The 25,003-nt window shown below is 39.8% G+C and overlaps 1 protein-coding gene across 1 annotated transcript in view; it reads right to left on the bottom strand.

The window, feature by feature from the left end:
- Positions 1–3,862, bottom strand: part of KDSR (3-ketodihydrosphingosine reductase) — a 55,756-nt gene extending 51,894 nt beyond the window's left edge. The window contains exon 1 of the mRNA XM_027869098.1: positions 3,751–3,862. Coding sequence (XP_027724899.1) covers positions 3,751–3,858 — 108 coding nt within the window. The 5' untranslated portion in view covers positions 3,859–3,862. The remainder of the gene's footprint in view (positions 1–3,750) is intronic.
- Between the last annotated feature and the right edge of the window lie 21,141 nt (positions 3,863–25,003).

Here is a 25,003-nt window from a genome sequence, read left to right as displayed (position 1 = left end):
GATCTTTTCAAAGGTTACTCATTCCCTTATGCACAGCTTCTGCCTTTTATTAAGGGCAATTAGAAAGGCTGGTTGGCCAAATGGATTCTGTAAAATGAGAGACATAAAAGGCATGGTCTCTAATGTACCTTTGAGCCCTGACATTCAATGCCTAGAAAAAAAAAAATTCTGATGAAAAGCATGGTTAGTGGAGTGTCTTTCAGAGATTGGCATCACACTGCTTATTTTCTAATTCTTTCCGAAAAGCCAGCTATAGAGGTTTCCTAACATTTGCAGACAATGATTAGTGAAGTGTCCTTAAACAAATCCTAGAGTCCTTCCTGTGCCTCAATTTTACCATTTATAAAATGAGGGAAAAAAATAAACAGTAATAAGGACTATTCTGGGAATGGCTAAGTAAATAGTGATGATGAGCACTTCCATGGATGTAAGAACCTATATTAACACCAATTTTCTCCATTCTGGCCCTTCCCAGTAAATCTCACAGGGGCAATTTTGCTTTCAGTTTCTTCCCTAATAGAATCTTACAAATTGATGGTAACCTCAGGTGAATTAGCATGTCTGTTGTTTCTGAGATTCTTGTGTTATTTTCAGGGCACTCTTCAACTCTACAGATTTGTTCATAAGCAACAGTTAAAATAAGACATTTCTCCATTTCTTTCACAGCAAATATTGAGAGTATATTGCCTAACGTGTGGGCTACAGGTCAGACAATTTTAAGGAAAATAGTCAAGTTTATAGCTGAAGTCTCTTGAATCACTTAAAACAAGACACCAAGTGTTGACTTTCCTAACTTAGAGCTAATTGCTCCACTGGTGTCCTCTAGTTTGTTCCAGGTATGCAGTGAATCCTGGGTTTCCGAAGGCTGTGTTAGCAAAGCATAAACTCCAGAAGGCCCCTGTAGTTGAGTCATTTCAGCCTTGTCCAACTCTCCATGACCCCATTTGGGGTTTTCTTGGCAAAGATACTGGAGTGGTTTGTCATTTCCTTCTCCAGCTCATTTTACAGGTAAAGAAACTGAGGCAAACAGGGTGAAGTGACTTGCCCAGGATCATACAGCTAGTAAGTGTCTGAGGCTGGATTTGAACTTAGATCCTCTGACTCCAGGCCTGGCAATCTATCCACTGCTCCACTTAACTGCCCCTAGGAACCCTACCAAGTGGGAAAATCCTTGAGAATAGGACCAGTGACATACTGCATCTGTTTTCTGAGGACAGGCCTAGCTGAGTTTGTGAAGAGCTGATCGGTCACAGCAACTCTCCAGTGACCCCCATCTACAGATATACAGAGACGTCTGAGCAATGAAAAATTCTTGAAATACTAAACTATGATAAACAGTACAAAGAGCTGACATTTACACATCATTTTAAGGTTTGCAAAATATTTTATGTATATTATATTTCATTTGATACAACTCTACAAGGTAAGTACTTTTTGGGGGGCATGAGGGGGAGGAATTGAGGTTGGTGATTTCATTGGTGCCCATGCTTAGAAGATCAGTAATCCCTCTACAATTTAGAACTTTGGAAAGTTGATTGGAGCCCAGAGAGGTTAAGGGTGAATAAGTATGAGAGGTGGGATTTTAACCTAGGTCTCTTCTGATTCCCAAGTCCAGTGCTCTTTGCCTTATAACAGATCATCTCAGGAGGACTTGTAGAAGGAATCAGATGAAAAACTCATTAAGACGAAAAGGCAAGGATAGATTGCAATCTGGAGGAAATATCACCAATGAGCTGATGGATCTATCAAACTATGATTAAAAGTGGAAAAACAGGCATTAAGAGAATACAACTTTTAAAAACTTGCCTCTGAGGCAGGTCTTCTTAAAAAGCTGAATGATCAGAATTTTGAATTTTTTTGAATTATTTTTAACCTTTAATTTTATTTTAACCTGTATCCTTCCTTTTATTTCTCTTTCTAACCAGAGCAGTGGTTGAAAATAAACTAGGAGTTTTATGAAGAAGAAATGTAAAGAAATAAATTTTGCCTCTCATCAACTCTTGTCCTAATTACAAATATAGACAAAAGTAGGAGAGGTAGTTTATTATAAACTGCCAGTACAGGGACTCAGGTTTCAGAGGGCCAAGAGAAGTCACTGCACTCCTCATCTGTATAGTCTGAGAACATCACTACTTTCAGTCTCCCTCCTAAATCCTCCTCCAACATACTGTTTATTCATAACTCAGGTTCGCCTGTCTTTATTCCCATTCTTCCAAACTGTCACAGAGCTGTTGTGTAAGTCAAATGAGAAAACAGATGTCAAGGACCTATAAAATGCTATGAAGATGTGAGGTGATATCATCAGTCATCATAGTAAAGGTAGGAATGTTAAGTCCATCAAATAAAAGTTAAAAACAAAAAAAAACCCAAAAAAACAAAAACTCTCCATATCTAAAGGGCCATTAGGATGGTATTTAACCTTTTGGAGAAAGCCAAAATCCTAATCATATTGCAGACCAGAAGACACTATTGGTAGGTACAACAACAGGAGAATAAGGTGAGAAAGACCTCAGGGACCAGAGCATGGGGGGGGGGTGGAAAAGAAGCAACAACATCCAGCAGCCACCTCACTGGGGCTTCCCCAGGCAAAACCCTGGTGAGTCACCTCCTAGGTTCCTATTGCTTCTGTTACAAGAGAAGGTCCATGGATCCTAGCTACCTCATCCAGTTCTGCCTTCAGTAGCCAGGCTTGGCAAAGATTCTTTTCAATTCAACAGATATTAGCTAAGTGTGCTTTTACCAGGCCCCTTCTTCAGAGCCGGCCTTGTGGAGTGTAAAGGACAATGCCCCGGCCCAAATGTCAGAAGAGATGAGTTACAGGCCCAGCTGTCCACTGCATGGCTTTGGTGAAATTGTTCCACATCTCTCTGTGCCTCAGCTGACTCATCAGTAAAACTGAGGATAAAAATATCTGTCTCCCCTGGTTGCTTCAAGGATGACTGTGTGTCTAAAAGCACTTAAGAGGTGAAAGTACTCTAGAAAAGACAAGGTACTACGGCATGATGTCCATATAGACAATCACCCTAACGTCTCCCTGGCCATCCTGCTTGGGTCTCTATTACCATGACTCCTCATAATGGCCCCTCCTCCTGCTAGGGCATGTTGTATGTGTAAGGTGCAGATACAAGTAGAGGACCCAGTGGATAGTGTATCACGCTCTGGTCTGTTTCAGGTGAGGGAGGGTGCAAACCAAATCTCCCGGTCCTTCCTCAGCCTCGCTGCGCCCAGCAGGGCTGACTGCGTCAGGTGACCTTCGCAATGGCCCTCCTTTCCACCCCTGCCAGGGCCTGACACCAGACACTGGCGCACCCGGAAGGATGAGGATGGTATCCCTCAAACGCGAGCTCGCGCTAGGGCGCCCCTCTCCCCTCTCTCTTCCAGGGCTTTGCTGATGTGGTCAGAAAAGGTCTTCCTGGTATTTGGAGATGCAACAGATGGGGGTGGGGGAGGCTACCTCGGGGCACCTAGAGAACGCTGGATCATCGGGAGGGGTGAGAAAACCCTCAAGAACAGGGGAAGGCGGCAGCAGGGGAAGAAAGAGAAACAAGGAGCCAGGGAAGAGCTGCTGCCCTGCAGAATCCCCAGCCGGAGGGTGGCGGAGCCAGGGGCCAGGAGCGGAGAGGAGCGAGAAGCAGCCAGGTGGGGAGGAGAGAGGGGAAGCAGCAACAGGAGGCGGCGTGGATGCCCCGGCGGGGGGACGCGCCCTCTTCCCCAGCCCCGTCCCGTCCCCCGGGCTCTCGGCGCACTCACCACTACATGGGCCCCGGGCAGGGCGAGGGGCTTGGGGCTGATGAGCGGAGAGACCATGTAGAGCAGCAGCACGAACGCTACGATGAAGGCGGCCGCCAGCAGCAGCATCGCGCTGGCCGCGGCCGCGGGCTCGGGGGGCCGCAGCTGCGCAGGGGACCGGCGGGGCTGGGGGGCCCGGGGGGTGGCCGGCGGGGCTGGGGGGACCCGGGGGTGGGGGCCGAGCGGGGCGCCTACGACAGGAACCGGGAGTGTTTGGGTTAGCCACCGAGGCTGGCAGGGATGGGAGTAGGACGGGAAGAGGAGGAGCCCGGGGAGGAGGCGCGGCCAGGGCCCGGGCGGGGGCTTCCCGGCGTGGAGCGGAGTGGGAGAGCGGCCCCTGGAGGACATCGCAGCCCCGAGGCTCCCGCGCAGCCCCCGCAACCCCCGCTGCCCCTACGCCTTCGGCCCGGGGCTGGCCACGGCCACGGTCACGGCCCAGCCGCGGCCATCCAGAAGCAGGCTTTTGTTTCCTAAGCCTCTACTAGATTGTGGGAGGGTCTCCTTTGTTGGTTGATTTGATACTTGCTTGATGACCGAATAATAATTTAATTATTCAAAATAATTCAGTTATTCCCAAAGTGGCAGGGGTAGGCTTTTTTTTTTTTTTTTTTTTTTTGCACAAGGCAATCAGGGTTAAGTGGCTTGCCCAGGGTCACCCATCTAGTAAGTGTCCGAGGTCACGTTTGAACTCAGGTGTTCCTGACCCAGGTCCAGTGCTCTATCCACTGCGCCACCTAGCTGCCCCTAGTGTGGACATTTTTGCTGCGGCCTCTCTACTTGTTGAGGAGGTCCAAGCCCTCGGGCTCACTCGAGCCTCCCAAGGGCTGGGCCCTGGGCGCCAAGAGCCCCTTCCTGTAGGAGTAAACCCTTTCTCCTTACTATTTACCAGTAGTTCTTTTTGGTGGGGACACCAGGACCATGCATAAATTAAAAAATAAAGTGAATTGGACCAAGTTTCAATCTCTTCCATAAATGTTTATTTTATACTAGAAGTGCTAATAAAATGAATGCGATTAGAGTCTTATCCTTCTTTTAACTTTTTTTTTTTTATCGATTAGAGGTGTAATAGATAAAAGAATGACGTTTAAGTCAAGCAAACCAGGGTTCAAGTCTAGGCCCTGACTCATACACTGGCTGGTTAGGCCAGTCACTTAATCTCTTTTTTGCTCTCTAGGCACTTGTCCTCATCCCAGAGTTCCCTGTTTCAATGAGATCCCTGATCCCTATTTTAATCCACACAGAAATAAATTATTCAATGCCATTTGTTTGAATTTAAATAACAATTGTCAGCAGGGACTCAAAGGAAAAATGGATTTTCCACAAGGGTTACTTAGAAGAAATGAAAGAGACAAAAAATGAAATAAATCTCTGGATGAAAGAATGGAACAGAGAATAAAAAGCTTAGAAGAGAAAGTGGAAAACCTTACAGAAGAAACTGACTCCCTAAAAACATATTAATGGAACCAAACCAGTCTCTAACCAATGGATGGCCTTAGGGGAACAGAGCAGCCTAGAGACAGGAGAGTCAGGAACCAAACAGAAGTTTAATATCAAAATAAGGGAAACAGCTTGTAAGCAAGGACACACATGCCCCAGCCTACCCCTAGTGGGGGACCCGAGGCAGTATGTGGAGATCTCAGTACTTATACCAATGAGTACAAAGTGAGCTGTAGTCCTGACAATGAGGGGTAACAGCAACAATGAGACAAGTTTGATTCATAGCAGGGCTTCATGACTGGAATATGGGTACTTGTCCAAGCTTAGAGAACACCTAGTGCTGGTCAAAGCAATACAATAATTATATGGTTTTGCCAGAGGGTTAGATCATCCAGAGGGTGAGCACAAAGAATTGTTATTATGCCAAGCTTAGGGCACAGCTTGCTTGCTGGGCCTTAGCTCTGCAAGAAGGGTGTCTCCTAATATTTTGACATAGAATGGCCCAAGCAAAAATCAGTGACTCCAAGAGACAGCAAGAAATATTAAAACGAAATCAAAAGAGTGAGGGAAAAAATAGACAAAAAAAAAAAAGCAAGATCTGATATAGAAAACAGGTCAATGTGAGATCGTTTGAGAACACTGGACTCCCTGAAAACCATGATTAAGAAAAAAAATTTAAAAGCTTGGACACTATATGTCAAAAATAGTAAGTGAAACTTTCTAGAGATATTAGAACCAGAGGGTAAAATAAAGCTGGAAAGGAACCCTCTCATCACTCTCTGGAAGGATTTTCAAAAGAATTCTAGGAATGTCAGTCAAAATCCAAAGCTCTCACATCAAAGAAAAAGTATTGCAAGCCTCAAAAAAAAAAAAAGGCAATAAAAGTACCAAAGAATTATACAAGACCTGGCACTAAAACAATAGGTAATCTTAGAATACAATATTCCAAAATACATACGCAAAATGCAAAGCTTTGTATAATCCTACAAGGAAAGGAAATTAAAAACTGATTTTTAATTCTATTTTGTCAAGACTTATTAAGCTACATTTATTATTTCCCCTTGATGTTCTTTACTCTTGAAAGTTTACTCAGGTAACCTCAGGTCACTTGGGTCACAACTCTACTCTTATAACTTGTAACTACATACAGCCTTACATTGTGGCTTATACACTCGTATTTGTAACTCGACTTTCCAGAGAAATTTGATTAACCTAAAGGTCAATCTCATCAATCTAAACAGTTGTATTAAAAGTCAATTGTGTTAAAACTGTTGTAGCAATTCCCATAAGGACAGCTAGGTGGCACAATGGATAGGATGCCAGGCCTGGAGTCAGGAAGACTCATCTTGAGATCAAATCTGGTCTCAGACATTTACTTGCTGTGTGAGTCTGGACAAGTCATTTAACCCTGTTTGCCTCAATTTCCTCCTGTGTAAAATGAGCTAGAGAAGGAAATGGCACACCACTGCAGTATCTTTGTCGAGAAATCCCCAAATGGAGTCATAAAGACCATGACATGACTGAAAATGATTGAAGAACAGCAACTCCCATTACTTGCAGACTAATCACCCGGAGATTATTCCCATCACCTGAGAACTGGTCTCATCTCCCAATGATGTAATGGGGAGGAGCTGAGATGACACTTATCCCACTTCTGCATTGAAATGTCTAGCTGGGTGGGGAACCTTTGTCCTTGAAGCCACATGTGGCCTTCTAGGTCCTTGAGTGCAGCCTTTGGACTAAGTTCAAGTTTTACAGAACAAATCCTTTTATTAGGGGGATTTGATTTGTGAAGTTTGGATTCAAAGGGCTGCACTTGAGGACCTAGAGGGCCACATGTGGTTTCAAAGACAAAGGTTCCCTTGGTCTAGCCAATCAGAGGAAGACACACCTATGTTTGCTGGAGATTTTGCTCTGTCAATATAAAAGAGCCTATCATCCCTAACTGGAGGTCTTTGGTCATTGAGAGAAGCCATTGACCCCATTTATTGGAGATCATTATCCTTATTAATAAATAGATTGTGCTCAGAACTTTGTCTCTCAGAATTTCTATCATGACAGAGGAAAAATAGATCTTTAATGCAATAGAAGACTTTTAAGCATTTCTGAAGAAAAGATTAGAGCTGAGTAGGTACTCTGAAATACAAACACAAGAGTACAGAGAAACCTAGGAAGGTAAATTTATTTGAGCAACTGGAAGGAGCTATGTAATGATGTAGTGCTAACATTCTAATACAGAGGAAAGAAATTTGTCCCTTTAGAACCTTCATGCTGTCAAAGGGTAATGAAGGAGTTAAAAGAAAAACAGACTCCCAGAGGATGGGGTGGATTGAGTCTATTCAGAGGGCTTAAAGAGGAAAAAGAGAAAAGAAGATATAAGGAATATATTACTGAAGAAAAGAGAAAGAAGGGAGTAGAAGCTGCTACTTCTCATAAATGGGGTGCCTGAGGAGAATAAACAAACTTGGAAGAAGGTGTTGGAGGAGTAGACATTAGATGAACCTCATTCTTAAATGAAATGGACAAAGAAGGGTCAAATGCACAAACACATGCACATACATACACACAGTTTGGTGTAAAAATACCTCAAACTCAACAGGCAAACAAATGGGGGAGGGGGTAAGAGGAAGGATAATACTCGGGAGGAAATAGTTATGAACAAAACAAATTTCCAGATCTTGCAGGGGAGTTTAAAAGGGAGGAAAAAGGAAAACAAAGAGCTAGAATCTAAGGGGATGGCTTAAACAATGGGGAAATGGCTGAACAAATTGATCCCACTCCAGGCAGACACCCTCTCCAGCCCACAGTTTTATAGTTTTTGCCTTGCTCTACCCCATCCAACTTCCAGCCACAAACAGTGGCCCGACACCCTGGGACAACTCTACCTAAGGATGAACCCCTGTGGACAATTATAACTTATTTCAACATTTTCCTGAATGATTAACATATTTCTACTCCATCATACTCACCCCAACCCAGTAGTTCTGAACTTCTGGGGATTGCTATTGTTCATGTCCTGGTCTCCATCTCCCACTGACTACTCCTTTATTGCCATCCCCCTCAACACAACTGCCTTCCCCCCATCTCCAACTTGAAAACCACCCAACCCTTCCACTCTACTCACCGGAGTGCTTGCTCCATTGGTAAAAACTAAATTTAATCTCAAACTTTTGCTTCCTCCTTCTGTCTTTTTTAACTCACTGAGATCTGGCTCCATCTTGATGATACAGTTTCTGGCTACCCATTCCAGCACCAGCTGGATTTCACTCGTACTTGGCATTTAATCAAGGTAGGAGAGTTGAATTACTCCTTGCTCCCCACTGCTGCTTTCCTATTCTCCCTTTATCACCATCAATCAGTAATCTATCCTCTTTTGAAATTCATTCAATCCATAGTTATCATCCAATAAAGATTTTGATAGCTCGACTATCAACCTCAAGGACACTCTCCTTTCTTCCTCAAATAGTTCTAAGTCTGGTTCACAGTCCTTCTCTCTTGTCCAACTCCTGCTCTCATGCTAGGGGGTTGCATCATATAAATACTCCCTAAAATACTTTTGAGGCAGCTAGGTGGCTCAGTGGATAGAGAACTGGGCCTGGAGTCAGGAAGATCTGAGTTGAAATCCAACCTCAGACACTTAATAGCTATGTGATCCTGGGCAAGTCACTTAACCTCTGTTTGCCTTAATCCACTGGAGAAGGAAATGGTAAAGCACTCCAGTATCTTTGCAAAGAAAACCGCACGGACAGCTTTGTCATGCTATGGTCCACAGGATCACAAAGAATCAGACACTGCTGAAAAACCACAAAACTCTCTAACTCATATCTCATGAACTACTTTTCCACTCCACATCAGCTCCACACAGAGAAGGTCATTCCTTTGAACTTGCCTTCACTCACAGGTGTTCCATATCTGTTCATGAACTCTGAAATTCCTTTATCTGATTACAATCTGTCTCTGCCTTGCAACTCCAACCCTTGTTCTCGATCCTGACTGGAACCTCCAATCCCTCAACCTTTCAGTTCTTTCCCAGGCCATCACCCCTGAACTGGCTACATTCTCTTTCCTTTCCCATCTTGACCCCAGAGTAAACAAGTTCAACTCTATGCTGTCTTCATCTCTCAAGTTTCTTGCTCCTTTATCCTGTTGAAGATATTGCCCTTCCAAATCCTAGTCTTGAATTACTCCCACAATCTGTTTCCTTTTGTCCAACTCACATGATATTGAACAAAACTAGAGAAAATCAAGAAACTGTGCTGAGTACACTACAATTTTGTGTTGTCTCATCTGGGCCCTCACTGCATCAAGACAATTCAACATCCTCCTAACTGATTCACTATCCCACTCACCACATTAGCTTTTCTAAACCTTTTCATCCTTCCTCAAAAATTCCCACAGCTCCCCTTTTCCCCACCCTTTTGGTAGAGAACTTTACCTCATAATTCACTAAAAAGAAATTGAGGTGCCCTAGCCCTTCTTTGGTGAACTTGACTTTCTATCCTCCTGCTCCCCTCACATCCCTCAGAAGCCTTTTGCCACTATCCCTTCTTTGCCCATTTCACATGAAGAAGTGGCCTTTCTCCTAGTCAAGGTAAACCTTTCTATATGCACAAGTGACCTGATTTCACCCAATTTCACTTTTTAAACAGATTACCCCCTCTATCATCTCTATTCTCTTATCAGTCTTCAGTTACTTCCTGTCTACTGGCTGCTTCCTACTGCCTACAAACATGCTGTCTCCTCCATCCTCAAAAACTCACTTGATCCATCCATCCCCATTAACTATCATCCTATATCTCTCCTCCCTGTTGTGCCTAAACTCCCTGAGAAAGCCCCTACTCAACCTTTCAAGTCTTCTTACACTTTATTCTGTGATCCAGTGACACTGGCCTCCTTGCTGTACCTGGCACATGACATTCCATATCCCAACATTTTCTTTTTTTTTTTTCCCTTTTGCTCGGTAATGGGGTCAAGTGACTTGCCTAGGGTAACAGAACTATTAAGTGTTATGTATCTGAGGCCAGATTTGAACTCAGGTCCTCCTGACTCCAGGTCCAGTGCTCTATCCACTGTGCCACCTAGCTGCCCCCTATCTCCGAACATTTTCATTGACTGTCCCCCATATCTAGAACACTTCCCCACTCATCTCAGCTTCAAGTTCCCTTTGAGTCCCTCAATTCTCGGCTGAAGTCATACCTTCTATAAGAAGCTTTTCCCATTCCACTTTATCTTCCCTCTGAGATTAACCAGAATTTATCCTGTATATATCTTGTTGGTACATAGTTGTTTGTTTCCATTTTCTCTCCCCAATTAGACTGTGAGCTCCTTGAGAGCAGGGACTTTGTCTTTCTTGGTATCTTTAGCACTTAGCACAGTGCCTGACTCATAGAAGTTACTTAATAAATTCTAGTTTACTAACTGACTGACTGTCAAATGTGGCATATGAATTTTAATGAATATTATTGTACTGTAATAAAAGACAAAAGAGACAATTCCAGAGAATCCTGGGTAGAGTGAACTGAGGAAGAACTAAGTGAGCAGAACCAGGAGAACAGTTTGTAGGGAGTCTTTGTTGTTCAGTCTTATCCAGCTCTTCATGAACCCATTTGGGGTTTTCTTGGCAAAGATACTGGAGTGGTTTGTCATTTCCTTTTCCAGCTCACTTTATGGATGAGGAAACTGAGGAACACAGGAAATCTGAGGCCAGATTTGAACTCAGGAAGATGAGTCTTCCTGATGCCAGGTCTGGCACTGTATCCACTGTGCCACCTGGCTACCCCAATAAGGAATCTACTTAAAAGAATTAGGAAGTAATGAAAGTATCTTGGGGAGACTTTGGAACATGCATAGACATTCCATAACTGGTTTGACCTACTGTTGTTTGTCCATTTTCAAAGAGGATCAATGACTTCACAGGGTGATGTCTTGACTCCTATGTGAATTGGATGTAAGTGAGGCAGAGTAAAACAAAGTCATCACCCTCACTTTCTCTTCCTGAGTCATGGAAGTCCAGTGGCAGGACAAAAGTCAAGATGACTGGGGATGGGTTAGGATGCAGTGCATGACCTTGGCATCCTTGATACCTCACCAAACTTTACAGCACCTGCTTCAGCTGCCTTCATGGTGGTTGGAACAAATTGTTCTTATCCACCCATTCCACTGGGGGAAGTCTTCACTTGCCTGGGTAGCCCCCAACCCACCAACTCAGGTTTGAAACCTTTTGGTTATCTTCAATCTTCAACCTATATATCAAGATGGTCTACTTGGGTGTCGCTGCTTTGCATGCTACAGCTTCTTGGAGCCACAGATTAAGTTAAGTTAAGTCAAGTTAAATTAAGTTAAGTCACAGGTAGACATCAAAAGTGGATAAGCAGCCCTGAAAAGGGCTCAGCAAACCCTTATGCCAGAGGTACTAGTCCTCCCTGAACACCCCATACACCCCTGCTAGTCATATGATGAAAAGGGGCATTTCTGATTGGTTGCTGAGAGTACCTTCAAAAGCCACCAGTCAACCAAAACCTGTCCTTTTTGGCTTATTTCTTCCTGCTAGGTGTCAATCCTATGAGAGAAGAGAAACAGTGCAATAAGGGAAAAGGACTTAGGCCTTTGATGTGTGGCCACAAATATTGACCTTGGTTCTTTGCCTCAGGATTTGTTCTTTCACTTTAGGTTAAGATTAGAGGCTGTGATCAGCAATGGGAGCCACCAGGAAGCACAGAAGTGAAGTCCGAACCAGACATTGCAGCCAACCGGTCCAACTTTGAGTTCCTGGCGATCCCTGACATATATTCTAGTTTCAATCTACCAGACTGAGTACTCCTCATCAGAGTTGTAGGGGTATCCCTTAGGGATTGAGATGCCTCTTCTCATGCTATCAGCTGAAGCCTCCATTCCGGGGTGTTCTCCCTACTGTTAGTTTCCACTGATTTGCACCTTAGTTCCATTTAACTAGACAGCAACATTAAATCTCACAAAGGGATATTTATTTTGAAGATCTAGGGAGGCTGCTTCTACATATCATGGGCCCCAACATCCAAATACAGCACTGCTGCTAGATGAGTTGCTAGGTTGGTTTCCAAAGGCTTCTCATCAGAATCTCAAAGTTGGACTGACTGGCTGTAAACCCCAGCATAGACTTTTCTCTTATACCTCCTAGTGACTTGGAATTAGGGTTAATACATTTCTTGAATTGATTTCCTTAATTTTATTCAGCACTATTCAAAAAATGTTCAAGACTTAAGGTTGGCTGAGATAAGAGAGATGGAATCCCCATCTTGATGGTCATACCTTGTGCAAATATGGTATCTACAAAACAATGAAGCTATAATTGAAATGATTTAGGCAAAAAAAGTAATTTTGTACAAAATAGCAAGATGTCAATGAGAAAATATTTTACAACCTCCGTTACTTAGCTAATGACTCAAATCTGTAGTTTACATGGTATACGGAGACATAGCATTAGAATTCTAATCTGAGTCAGGACAAGGTTAGCCACTTAAATATGTAACGTTTCTTCATTAATGAGGCTACTGTGGAGTGAACCCAAACTTGTCCACCTAGTTAGGCTACTGGTAGGGGTTTAGATGAAAAGAAAAGAGAGAAGTCAGGTTGGGAGTCAGAGAACATGGGTTTAAATCCCAGCTCTGTCATTTACTACCTAAGTAACCTTGGGCCAATCACTTAACCACTTTGTGCCTCTATTTAATGTAAAATCCTACACGTGGGATCTAGATTCAAATCCCCCTTTTAATACATTCTACATGTATAATCCTGGGCAAATCACTTCCTCTGAACTTCTGAAGAACAAGATGAAAGAGGGATGGTTAGACAATAGTTTGTGTGAGAAAAGATCTGGAGGTTTTTGTGTAAGCTCAACATTAGTCAATAGTGTGATGTGATAGACAAAATAGCCTATTGTAATCTTCGATTGCCTTCAGAAAGGCAATCTAGGGTCCAGGATAAAGGTGGTGATAACTCTGTTACACTCTGACCCATGTTATCCACTAATGGAGTATTAGATTCATTTCTGGATGTCACATTTTAGAAAGAATATTGGCAAGTTACAGAGTGGCTAAAGGGAAGAGATAAGAATGGTCTGGAAAGTCAGACCAGTGGTATCAAATTCAAGTGGGAATGGGTGCCACTAACCTGTGCATAACAATCCCTGTGAACTGTATATTGACTTGGAAAATCACATATTAATCTAATCTGTGATTTCTTGTATTTTTATTTATTTTGTTATATATTTCCCAACTATATTTTAATCTAGTTTGAGTCATATTGCAAAGTGTTGTGGGCCACACATGGCCCTAGGGCCATATGTTTGATAACTCTGCCTTTTTGTTTTCATTCACTTCTTTCAGTCATATCTGACTCTTCTTGATCCCATTTGGGGTTTTCTTGGCAAGGATACTGGAGTGGTTTTCCATTTCCTTCTTTGGCTCACTTTACTGATGAGGAAACTGAGGCAAACAGGGATGAGTGACTTGCCCAGAGTTAAATAGATACGAAGTATCTGAGGTTGGATTTGAACTCAGGTCTTCCTAACAGGCCTGACACTATCTACTATATCACCTAGCTGCTTTAGACTATGGCATGCAAGGAATGATCAAAGAAACTTGTTATGTTCACCTGGGACAAAACAAAACCTGGGACTACAGGATGAGAGCTATCTACTCCTGTTTCCGAAGCAGTGTCCCCTGCCATAATCATCAGTGTTATATTTGCCTTGCTTATGAATTTTATTCCTTGGTCATGGACAGATAGGTGGTGCAGTGGATAAAACATGGGGCTGGAGTCAGAAAGACTCCTCTTCCCGAGTTCAAATCTGGCTCAGACACTTACAAGCTGTGTAACCCTAGGCAAGTCACTTCATCCTGTTTGCCTCGGTTTCCTCATCTGCAAAATGAGCTGGAGAAGGAAATGGCAAACCACTCCAATATTTTTGCCAAGAAAACCCCAACTGAGGTCACGAAGAGTCAGACATGACGGAAGTGATTGAACAACAACAACAAACCTGATCATGGCATAGACTTGTAAAATAGCGACAGGGGATGGAACAACCAACGTAGCCCAAGAGAGTGGTCTCAGACTTTGCCGAGGACCATGTTTGTAATCAAGTGATGGTGTAAAAATGACTGTGATCCTTTGGAGGATTGATGATTTCTTTGGAAGAGCCTTCTCTTTACTGATTCTGACAACTCCTCTGCACCAGAACAGACTGCTTTTTGTGGGTAGCTGTGCTCCCCATCAGTCAATAAACGTTTATTAAGCACCTACTACATGCCAGTACTAAGTGCCAAGGCTTCAAAGAAAGACAAAAGGCAGTTCCTGTTCTCATTGAACTCACACAGTCTTGTGGAGAGACAACATGAAAACAACTGTGCTCCAACAAGTTACGGATAGGATAAATAGGAAATAGTCAGAAAAGCAAAGGCATTAGCATTAACAGGGATGTGGAAGGGCTTCCTGTAGAAGATGGGATTTTAGCTGGGCCTTATTGGAAGCCTGGGAAGTCATGAAGTGAAAATGAGGAAGGAGAGCATTCCAGGCACAGGAATCAGCCAGTGAAAATGCTCTAGAGATGGAGCATCTTACCACCAGGTGGTTGGTCTTCTGGTGATGAGTCTCTGACATATTAGAAGCCTTTCTTTCTGACTTGGCAGGACTTTCTTCAGGGGTGGGGAACCTACAGCTTCAAGGCCACACATGGTCCTCTAGATTCTCAAGTATGGCCCTTTGACTGAATCTAAACTTCACAGAACAATTGCCCTTAACAAAAGAATTTATTCTGTGAAACTTGGACTCAGTCAAAAGGTCACACCCAAGGACCTCAAAGGCCACATGTGGCCTCAAGGTTGCAGATTCCCCACCCCTGTATCTAGACTGTTTTTTACTGGCAAGACCTTTAAGAACCCAGAGTTCTGCAGGCCATGATGAGGCCTGCATGATAAGACTAAATCATAAGACTTCAGGAAAGGGTATGTTGATGATTTACAAGATTATCTCCACCACTTCTTTACCTAGCTATAACTAAAATCAGGAGTGGACTGAACTTAGAGACTGCAGCTCTAAGCAATCAGATGGGGTGAAAGGTACAATAATGTTGGTCAAATCTCACTGCTTACTGGGGCACCCTTCCTTCTCATCTAAATCTGTTTTTTGTTTGTTTGCTTTTGTTTTTCCCAAACCTCTACAACTGGACAGTTCTTACTGCTAAGTTTATTTCCTCATGTGAGAGAAAAGCTAATATGTTAGATGAGAGAGTCAAGATGTAAAAAGATCTTAATTATAAGAAGGGAGAAGAAATATTGCTAAGAATCCATAGAGAGAGAAATCCGCTCAATATGAGTCTGTCTGAGGTACAAAGTATACTGAAAACTTACGTTGCATTGAGAAGTATTGGGCAGCTAGATGGTGCAGTGAAAGGAAATGGCAAACCACTCCAGTATCTTTGCCAAGAAAATCCCAAATGGGGCCATGAAGAGTCAAATACAACTGAATGCAACATTTGAGAAGTATGATGTGCAGTGGTCAAGCAACATCTGCAGTATTTTGTTTAGTTCTAGGTGCCATATTCTAGAAAATACACTAGAAAACAGAATTATGTGCAGAAGAAGGTAACTAAAAAAAGTGAAGAGAACATAGACTGTGCCACATAAGGAATGGTAGATGAGAATGTTTAGCCTGAGAAAGAGCAATACTTCTTTATGTCCTTTGTTCCTTTGTAGCATAGGTGTCAAACATGGCATTGTAGCCTTTGAACCTTACAGTGGGGCCAAAACCATATTAAAATGTAATTGTGAAACATTTAGCAAGATAAATAAAAATACTAGTGAACTCTTATTGTCCAATTATTTCAGTCATGTCCAACTTTCATGTCCCCATCTGGGATCTTCTTGGCAAAGATACTGGAGTGGTTTACCATTTCTTTTTCCAGTTCATTTTACAAATGAGGAAACTGAGGCAAACAGGGTTAAGTGACTTGCCCAGGGTCACACAACTGGTAAGTATCTGAGGCTAGATTTGAACTCATGAAGATGAGTCTTCTTTACCAGACCAGTTACTTTATATATCCATTGCACCACCTTGCTGCCTTGTAGAACTATAGAACATAGATAATGTTAATATGTGGTTTTCTAAATCACTGTGCAGCCTACAGAGATCTTTATGTATGACTCAGTGGCACCTATTTGAGTTTGGCACTGCTTTAGATGATAATTTTTTTTATCATTCCATTTTTCATATGCTTTGTGACCCCTACCTCTGTATTTCATTCCTAGCACAACCTCCATTCTGTCCACACACCCTTCAATTGTTTCCCAGGCTTTCCCCTTATTCTGGCTATAGTCCCCTATCTTCCCTATTTTGACCACTTTGTAAATCAGTTTCACTCTGCACTATCCTTTACATTCAAATCTCTTGCCAACTTGCCAGTCTCTGATACTTTGCCAGGTACAAATCTTGAATTACTCCCTCCTTTTACACTCCTATTCATGAATTACTCATCAGAGCTAGAGATAGATTTATGAAACTGGGTCCACTAGAAATTTACATTACTGATCTCAGCTGGGGCTTCATTGAAATGAAGCAATGTTTTTACACTTCCCTAAATGATTTGCTATCTAAATCACCAAAGTGGCTATTCCAAACCCTTTCATCATGCCTCAAAGCCCCTACAGCACTCTCTCTCCTAAACATCTCAGCTAAGGAGCTCACTTCATACTTCACGAAAAAAAAAAAATGGACACCATTTACTGAAAGCGCCCTCTTCTTCCTTGCTCCTTGACTCCCATCACTCAGACATCTTGCCCTACTGTCCCATCCAAAGAGATGGCCCTTTTCCTTGTCGAGACAAACTTCTCCATATGCACCCTTAACTCCATGCCCTTTCATCTTCTTCAGCAGATTGCCTCTACTATCATTCCCACTCTTTGTCTAACTTTAATTTCTCCCTATCTTTTGGCTCCTTGCCTGCTGCTTACAAATATGTTTATGTTTTCCCCAGACTTAAGAAACCTTCACTTGATTCAGCCATCATTGGTATCTCTCTTTCCCCTTTGAGTTAAAACTTTTAAGAGATGTCTACACCAGGTGCCTCTATTTCCTGTGCTCTAAACTGTGTGACCTGGCTTCCAATCTCATCAGTCAACTGAAACTACTCCAGGCTCCAATCTAAAGACCTTTTCTTAATCCTCATCCTTCTTGTTCTCTCTGTAGCCATTTTGTCACTTTTGATCACCTTTACCTTCTCCTCCTGAATAATCTTTCTTCTTTAGGTATTCAGGACACTGCTTTCTCCTAACTCTTCTCCTATCTGTCTGAATGTTCCTTCTCAGTCTTCTTTGATGAATACATCCCTCTGTCTCCCTCCTTCCCTTCCTTCCTTCCTCCCTTGTATTTATTGTGTATACACTTATATAAACACAGTATTTTCCTTGAGACAATTGTAAGCTCCTTGAGAGTAGAGATTGTTTAATTTTTTTGTCTTTGTACCCCCAGCACCCAGCACATAGCTTTCTTCTTTTTCATTAATTTTTATTTATGACTTTTGTTTCTTTCATCATCATAGTTATCCTAAGTATCTCACCCCCACTGACTCCCAGAGAGCCATCCCATATAACAAATAGAATTTTTTGAAGAGGAAAAAAAAATCAACAAAACTGATTGATACCTTGGAAAAGTCTGAAAACATGTACAATGTGTAACATCTGTGGACCTCCTGCTTCCACAAAGGGTTGGTTTCAGGGTATCTTCTCATATCTCCTCATATAAGTCCTGCTTGATCTCTGTAATTTTGTGACACTCACTCTTTACAAATTTTATTTATTTATTTTATTTGTTACATTTTGAGTTCCAAGCTGTTTCCCACCTCTCTCCCAAACCCACATGAAAGAAGGCCAACACTTGACACAGATATAGATATGTATATATATACATATATACATATATACATACACACCCTCAAATACATACACACACAGATATATATATATATACACATATATATGTACACATACACAAATATATGAAAAACCATACAATACATATTTCCATATATCAGTCTTTCTCTAAAGGTTAATAGCATCTTCCTTCATAGGTCCTTTGTAGATGAGTTGAATATTCTTATTACTTAGAATAGCTTCATCATTCACAGTTAGTCTTTGAACTACATTGCTGTTACTATATACAATGTTCTCTTGGTTCTGCTTGTTTCACTCTGCATTATTTTATGCAAGTTTTTCCATGTTTTTCTAAAGTCAATCTACTCACCATTTCTTACACACAGAGTATTCCATCACAATCATATGCTGCAACTTACTCAGCCATTTCCCGATTGATGGGCATCCCTCAATTTCTAGTTCTTTGCCACCACAAAATAGAAATATAAAATATAAATATTTATATTTATAAATAAATATTTTAGAACATATAGGTTATTTTCTTTTTTTCCTGATCATCTTAGGAAATAGACCTAATAGTGGTATTACTGGGCCAATGGGTATACACAGTTTTATAAGTCTTTGGGCATAATTTCAGATTGCTCTCCAAAATGGTTGTATTAATTCATAGTTACACCAATAGTATATTAGCGTCCCAATTTTTCCACATTCCCTCCAATATTTGTCATTTCCTTCTATCATTTTAGCCAATCTGGTAGGTTTGAGGTGGTATCTCAAAATTGTTTCAATTTGCATTTCTCTAGTCAACAATAATTTAGAACATTTTTTCATATGACTATAGCTTTGATTCCTTCTTCCAAAAACTGCCTATTCATACCCTTTAATCATTTATCATTTGGGGAATGACTTATATTCTTATAAACCTGAAAAAGTTCTCTATATATTTGAGATATGAGACCTTTATCCAAGAAAGTGTCTACAAAATTTCCTCCAATTTTCTGCTTTCCTTCTAATCTTGGCTACATTGGTTTTATTTGTACAAAAAGTTTTTAACTTAATGTAATTTAAATTATCAATTTTACATCTCACAATGCTCTCTCACTTATTCATGAATTTTCCTCTTATGCATAAATCTGATAGGTAATATGTTCTATATTCTTTTAATTTACTTATATCTCCCTTTATGTCTACGTCATGTGTCCATTTTGACCGTATCTTGATAAATGGTGTAAAATATTGGTCTAAAACAAGTTTCTCCCAGACTTTTCCAGTTTTCCCAACAATTTTTGCCAAATAGTGAATTCTTATCCCCAAAGATTAAATCTTTACATTTATCAAATACAAGGTTACTATAGTCATTTACTATGTATATCTGTTCTATTTCACCGATCCACTATTCTATTTCTTAGCCAGTACCAGATAGTTTTGAAAATTACCACCTTATAATACATTTTAAGATCAGGTACTACTAAACCTCCTTCCTTTACGTAATTTTCCATTAGTTCCTTTGATATTCTTGACTTTTTGGTCTTCCAAATTAATTTTATTATTTTTTTGAGCTCGATAAAATTTTTTTTTGATAATTTAATTGGGATGGCTCTGAATAAGTAGAATAGATAGAACTGTCATTTTTATTACATTGGCTTGGCCCACCCATGAACAATGAATATTTCTCCAATTATTTAAATCTGATTTTATTTGTACAAAAAGTGTTTTATAATTATGTTTATATAGTTTCTGTGTTTGTCTTGTCAGGTATATTCCCAGGTATTTTATATTGTCTATGGTTATTTTAAATAAAATATCTTTTACTATCTCTTCTTATGGGGCTTTGTTGGAGAAATGCTGATTAAGTAAATGCTTCTTATTGTTTTAAGGAAAATTCATTTATACCTATGCTTTCAAGTGTTTTAATAGGAATGAGTGTGGTATTTTGTCAGAAGTTTTGATTTTTGTCACTTTTATTATTGATATAATTAGTTGTTACTAGTTTTCCTTACACTGAACCAGCTCTGCACTCCTGGTATAAGTCCCACTTGGTCACATGTATAATCTTTGTGATATATTGTTGTAGTCTCCTAGCTAATATTTTATTTAGGATTTTTGCATTAGTGAATTTGTGAATTTCATTAGTGAAATTGGTCTATAATTTTTTTTTCTCTATTTTTGCTCTTCCTGGTTTAGGTATTAGCACCATATCTGTTTTATAAAAGGAGTTTGGTAGGACTCCTTTGCCTACTATTCCAAAAAATTTATTCAATATTGGAATTAGTTATCTTTAAATGTTTGGTAGAATTCACTTATAAATCTATCTGGTCATGATTTTTTTTTTAGGAAGTTTATTTAAGGACTGCTCGATTTCTTTTTCTAAAATAGGTTTATTTAGATAATCTATTTCCTTTTCTGTTAATCTGAGCAGTTTATATTTTTGTAAGTATTCTATTTCACCTAAATTGTTAAATTTGTTGGCATATAACTGGGCAAAATAACTCCTAACAATTGCTTTCATTTCATCTTCATCAATGGTATATTCACCCTTTTCATTTTTGATACTAGTGATTTGGTTTTCTTCTCTCTTTTAAAAAAATCATATTAACCAATGGTTTATCTATTTTATTGTTTTTTTTCATATAATCAACTCTTCTTTTGTTTATTAATTCAATGGTTTTCTTTCTGTTTTATTAATCTCACCTTTAATTTTCAGGACTTCCAATTTGGTGTTTAATTATGGATTTTTAATTTATTTTTCCTCATATTTTTTAAATTGCATATCCCATTCATAAATCTACTCTTTCTCTATTTCACTGATGTTAGCATTTAGAGATATAAATTTTCCTCTGCATACTGCTTTTGTTGCATCCCGTAAGTTTTGATATGTTGTCTCATTATTCTCATTCTCTTTAATAAAATTATTTATTGTTTCTATGGCTTGTTCTTTAACCCACTCATTCTTTAAGATTAGGTTATTTAGTCTCCAATTAATTTTTTTTAAGGCAATTGGGGTTAAATGACTTGCCAGGGTCACATAGCTAGTAAGTGTCAAGTGTTTGGTCTGATTTGAACTCAGGCAGTGTGCTCTATCCACTGTGCCACCTAGCTCCAATTAATTTTTAATCTGTTTCCATGGTCCTTGGATTTTTGCGCTAGTGAATTTGTGATTTTCATTAGTGAAATTGGTCTATACTTTTTTTCTCTATTTTAACTCTTCCTGGTTTAGATAGTACTGTTATTTTCATTATATCAACAAACCTAGTCAAAAACACTGATTTCTCCAGCTATATAAGTTCTTAATTTCTTGAGCAACTTGTAATTGAATCTATACAAGTCTTTGTGTGATTTGGTAATTTGATCCCTAAATAGTTTATACATTTTGTAATTATTTGGGATGGAGTTTACCTTTTTATTATTACTTCTTGTGTTTTGTTATTATTATATAGAAATGTTATTGATTTTTGCAGATTTATTTTGTAGCCTACACTTTGCTAAAGCTGTTACTTGTCTCATTTAGTATATTTGCTGATTCTCTAGTTTTTTTCCCCAAGTATACTATCATAGCATCAGCAAATAGGGATGGTTTCTCTTCTTTTTACCTGTCTTGATGCCTTTGACTTCTTTCCCTTGTTTTGCTGTTGCTAGCATTTCTTTTTTATTATTATTTTTATTTTTTAGGCAATTGGGGTTAAGTGACTTGCCCAAGGTCACACAGATAGTAAGTGTCATGTGTTTGGTCTGCAGTCAGATTTGAACTCAGCTCTTTCTGACTTTAGGGCCGGTGCTCTATCCACTGCACCACCTAGCTGCCCCTGTTGCTAGCATTTCTAGCCCTATATAAAATAATAGCGGGGAGTGGGCTTCCTTACCTCACTCCCACATTTATTGGGAAAGGTTCTAGTGTATCCCTGTTGCACGATTTTTAGTTTGAGATAGAGGCTGTTAATGATATTTTTTAAAAGTCCCTCTATGCCTACACTTTGTAAACTTTTTAGAATAGAGTATTGTACTTTGTCAAAGGCTTTTTCTGCATCTATTGAGGTGATCGTGTGGTTTTAGATTTTTTTAAAAATAAGATTATGTTGATTGTTTTCCTAATGTTGAAATAGATTTGCAACCCTGGTATAAATTCCACTTGGTCATAATGAATGATTTCTTGGGGAAATTGTGGTAATCTGACAGGATTTTGTTTAAAATTTGTGAGTCAATATTCATTAATGATACTGGCCTATAGTTTTCCTTCTGTGTTTTCTCTCTCCCTGGTTTAGGTATTTGGACTATATTTGTCTCAGAAAAGGATTCTGGTAGGGTATTTTCTAATTTTTTGAGAATATTTTGTGAAATATGGAAATTAATTATTCTCTTACAGTTTGATAGAATTCTCCTGTGAATCCATCAGGACCAGGAGGTTTTTTTTTTTTATTTTGTAGTTCATTTACAACTAGATCTCTTTCTTTTTCTGAGACTGGGTTTTTAAAAAATATCTAGTCTTCTGATACTTTCAGTATTTTATATATATATGTATATATATGTGTGTGTGTGTACATATATATATAGATCTCTAGATATCTATATATAGATATATAGATCTCTCTATATATATATGTTTTAGGCAATTGGGGTTAAGTGACTTGCCCAGGCTCATACAGCTAGTAAATGTTAGGTCTGAGTTGAACTCAGGTCCTCCTGACTTCAGGGCCAATGCTCTATCCACTGTGCCACCTAGCTGCTCCCAGTATTTTATACTTTAAAGGTACTCCTCTATTATTTTTGTGTTTTCAGCTTTGTAAGCATATATAACTGCATATATTCTGATTCTTCTTTTATTTCTTGTTTTTGCTATGATTTCATTTTGCTCATTTGCTCTTACATTCATTTGATTTTCTATTCTCCTTTTTAACCAGATTAGATAAGGGTTTATCAATTTTATTGTTTTAAAAAATCAGCTTTTAGTTTTATTTCTATAGTCCCCCCCCAATTTATCTATTTTCTCTCTAATTTTTGTTATCTTCTCTTTTGTGCTTATTTTAGGTTTGTTTACTTGTTGGTTTTCTCATTTTAAAAATGAATATTCATTAATCCTTTTTCTGTTTCATTAATGTACATTTGTAGGACTGAGGACTACTTTAGCTGTATCCCAGAAATTTTGGTATATTGTTTCATCATTATAATTTTCTTCTATATAGTTATTGTTGCTACAATTTGTCCTTTGATCCACTCATTATGTGAGATTTAATTGTTATGTCTCCATTTGTTTTTGTTGTGTTATGGTCTGTAAAGGGTGGATTACATCTTTCTGTCTTTATACGTTTGCTGTATCTCCGTGCTCTAGCATGGCCAATTTTTGTAAAACTTCCACGTGGTGCTAAGAAATACTTGTACATTCTTTTGCCATCCCATTTAGAGGATGCCTTAAGTCTTTTCACTTGTTTCCAGCAATTTGTTCAGTTCCATAGTTTCCCTTTTGTTTATCTTTCTGTTTCGGAGAAGTACGAGGTCACGTGGATTGAAGAAAATGTCTAGACCTCCATCTTGTCGCTCCCATGAGCACATGTAGGTTCTTAATTAATGTGTATAGGACTCTATGAAACCACCATATTCTGGCTTTCTTCCTGCTTCTCTATTCCTTTTCCTTTAGCCCTAACTAGGAATTTTTATACCTAGGACAAACACAAACCTTTCCTGAGGCAGGCTAGAATGTAAGGCACCCAAAGCTTGATGTGGGATAAGGCAGACACAACCAAATGGTAGGAGGAGACAAAGATTCCAGGCCACTGATGTGAAACTCCTCCTCTTCCCCCAACTTGAGTCATTTGGTAGTGTCCTATGTAATCGTTCTTGTTCAGTTGTTTCAGTTGTGTCTGACTCTTTGTGACCCCATTCGGGGTTTTCTTGACAAAGATACTAGAGTGTTTGCTATTTCCTTCACCAGCTCAATTTTAGAGAGGAAACAGGCAAACAGGGTTAAGTGACTTGCCCAGGACCACCCAGCTAGTGTTTGAGGTCAGATTTGAATTCAGAGAGACGAGTCTTCCTGACTTCACGCCTAGCACTCTATCCATTGCATGCATTGCCCAATCATTCTTGCCAAGTGCCAAAGACAGCTCTTTTGTTTCTTCACAATTGCCATTTGAGAAGTCCGATTACTGAGGGCTAGGATGAAGCGATAACCCTTAAAGAAAATAGAGGATTTTGAGAACACTGTTAAAAGCAGGAATAAAAACCTAGTCTCTCCTTTATTTTGTGGAGAAGAAAAGCGGATCACTGAAGAGAGTTAAATGGAAATCAGATCTCAGATTCAAAGACTCAGAGCTAGATAGGACCTTAGCAACCTCTTTATCTGTCCCCTCCATTTTACAGAGGTGAGAAAAGGCTCAGATTAGTGTCAGAGCGTAGATTATAACCCAGGCCCGTCTGGCCGGTGTGGCTTATTACTGAGACGCGGCCTTTCCCCTTGGTTCGTGCCCGCAGCAACTCAGGGTTTAAATTCCAATCTGCAGGCACTCACTGAGGCTGTCCATGAAGCCACATTCCCTTTTTAAATTATGTCATGGAAATATGCTTATGGGTTTGGTCTATCATATTTGCTGGTCTATTATTCCAAGATAGGCATGATGCTGTCATACAATTCTAGGAAAATTTTTAGGCTCATAAATCTTTGTAATGAATTAGGATCAGGCTTGAAGGCAAGGATCTTGGAAGTCTAATACTAAGATCCAATACTTATTTTAGCCAGTAAACCTCTCATTTTTGGACAGTGGTATTCACTCATGTCCAAAGTAAATGTGGCTTTATCACAAATTCTAAAATTGAACATCACAGTATAAATTTGTAAATTTTCTGTTAACTATATAATTGCAGTAATATGCTATAGTTTGAGACTA

The sequence above is a fragment of the Vombatus ursinus genome, unplaced genomic scaffold (genome assembly GCF_900497805.2).
Source record: "Vombatus ursinus unplaced genomic scaffold, bare-nosed wombat genome assembly UNPS02014791.1, whole genome shotgun sequence".
Taxonomy (NCBI): domain Eukaryota; kingdom Metazoa; phylum Chordata; class Mammalia; order Diprotodontia; family Vombatidae; genus Vombatus; species Vombatus ursinus.
Note: the sequence above shows the minus strand (reverse complement) of the source record. Positions and strands in the feature narration are given on the sequence as shown.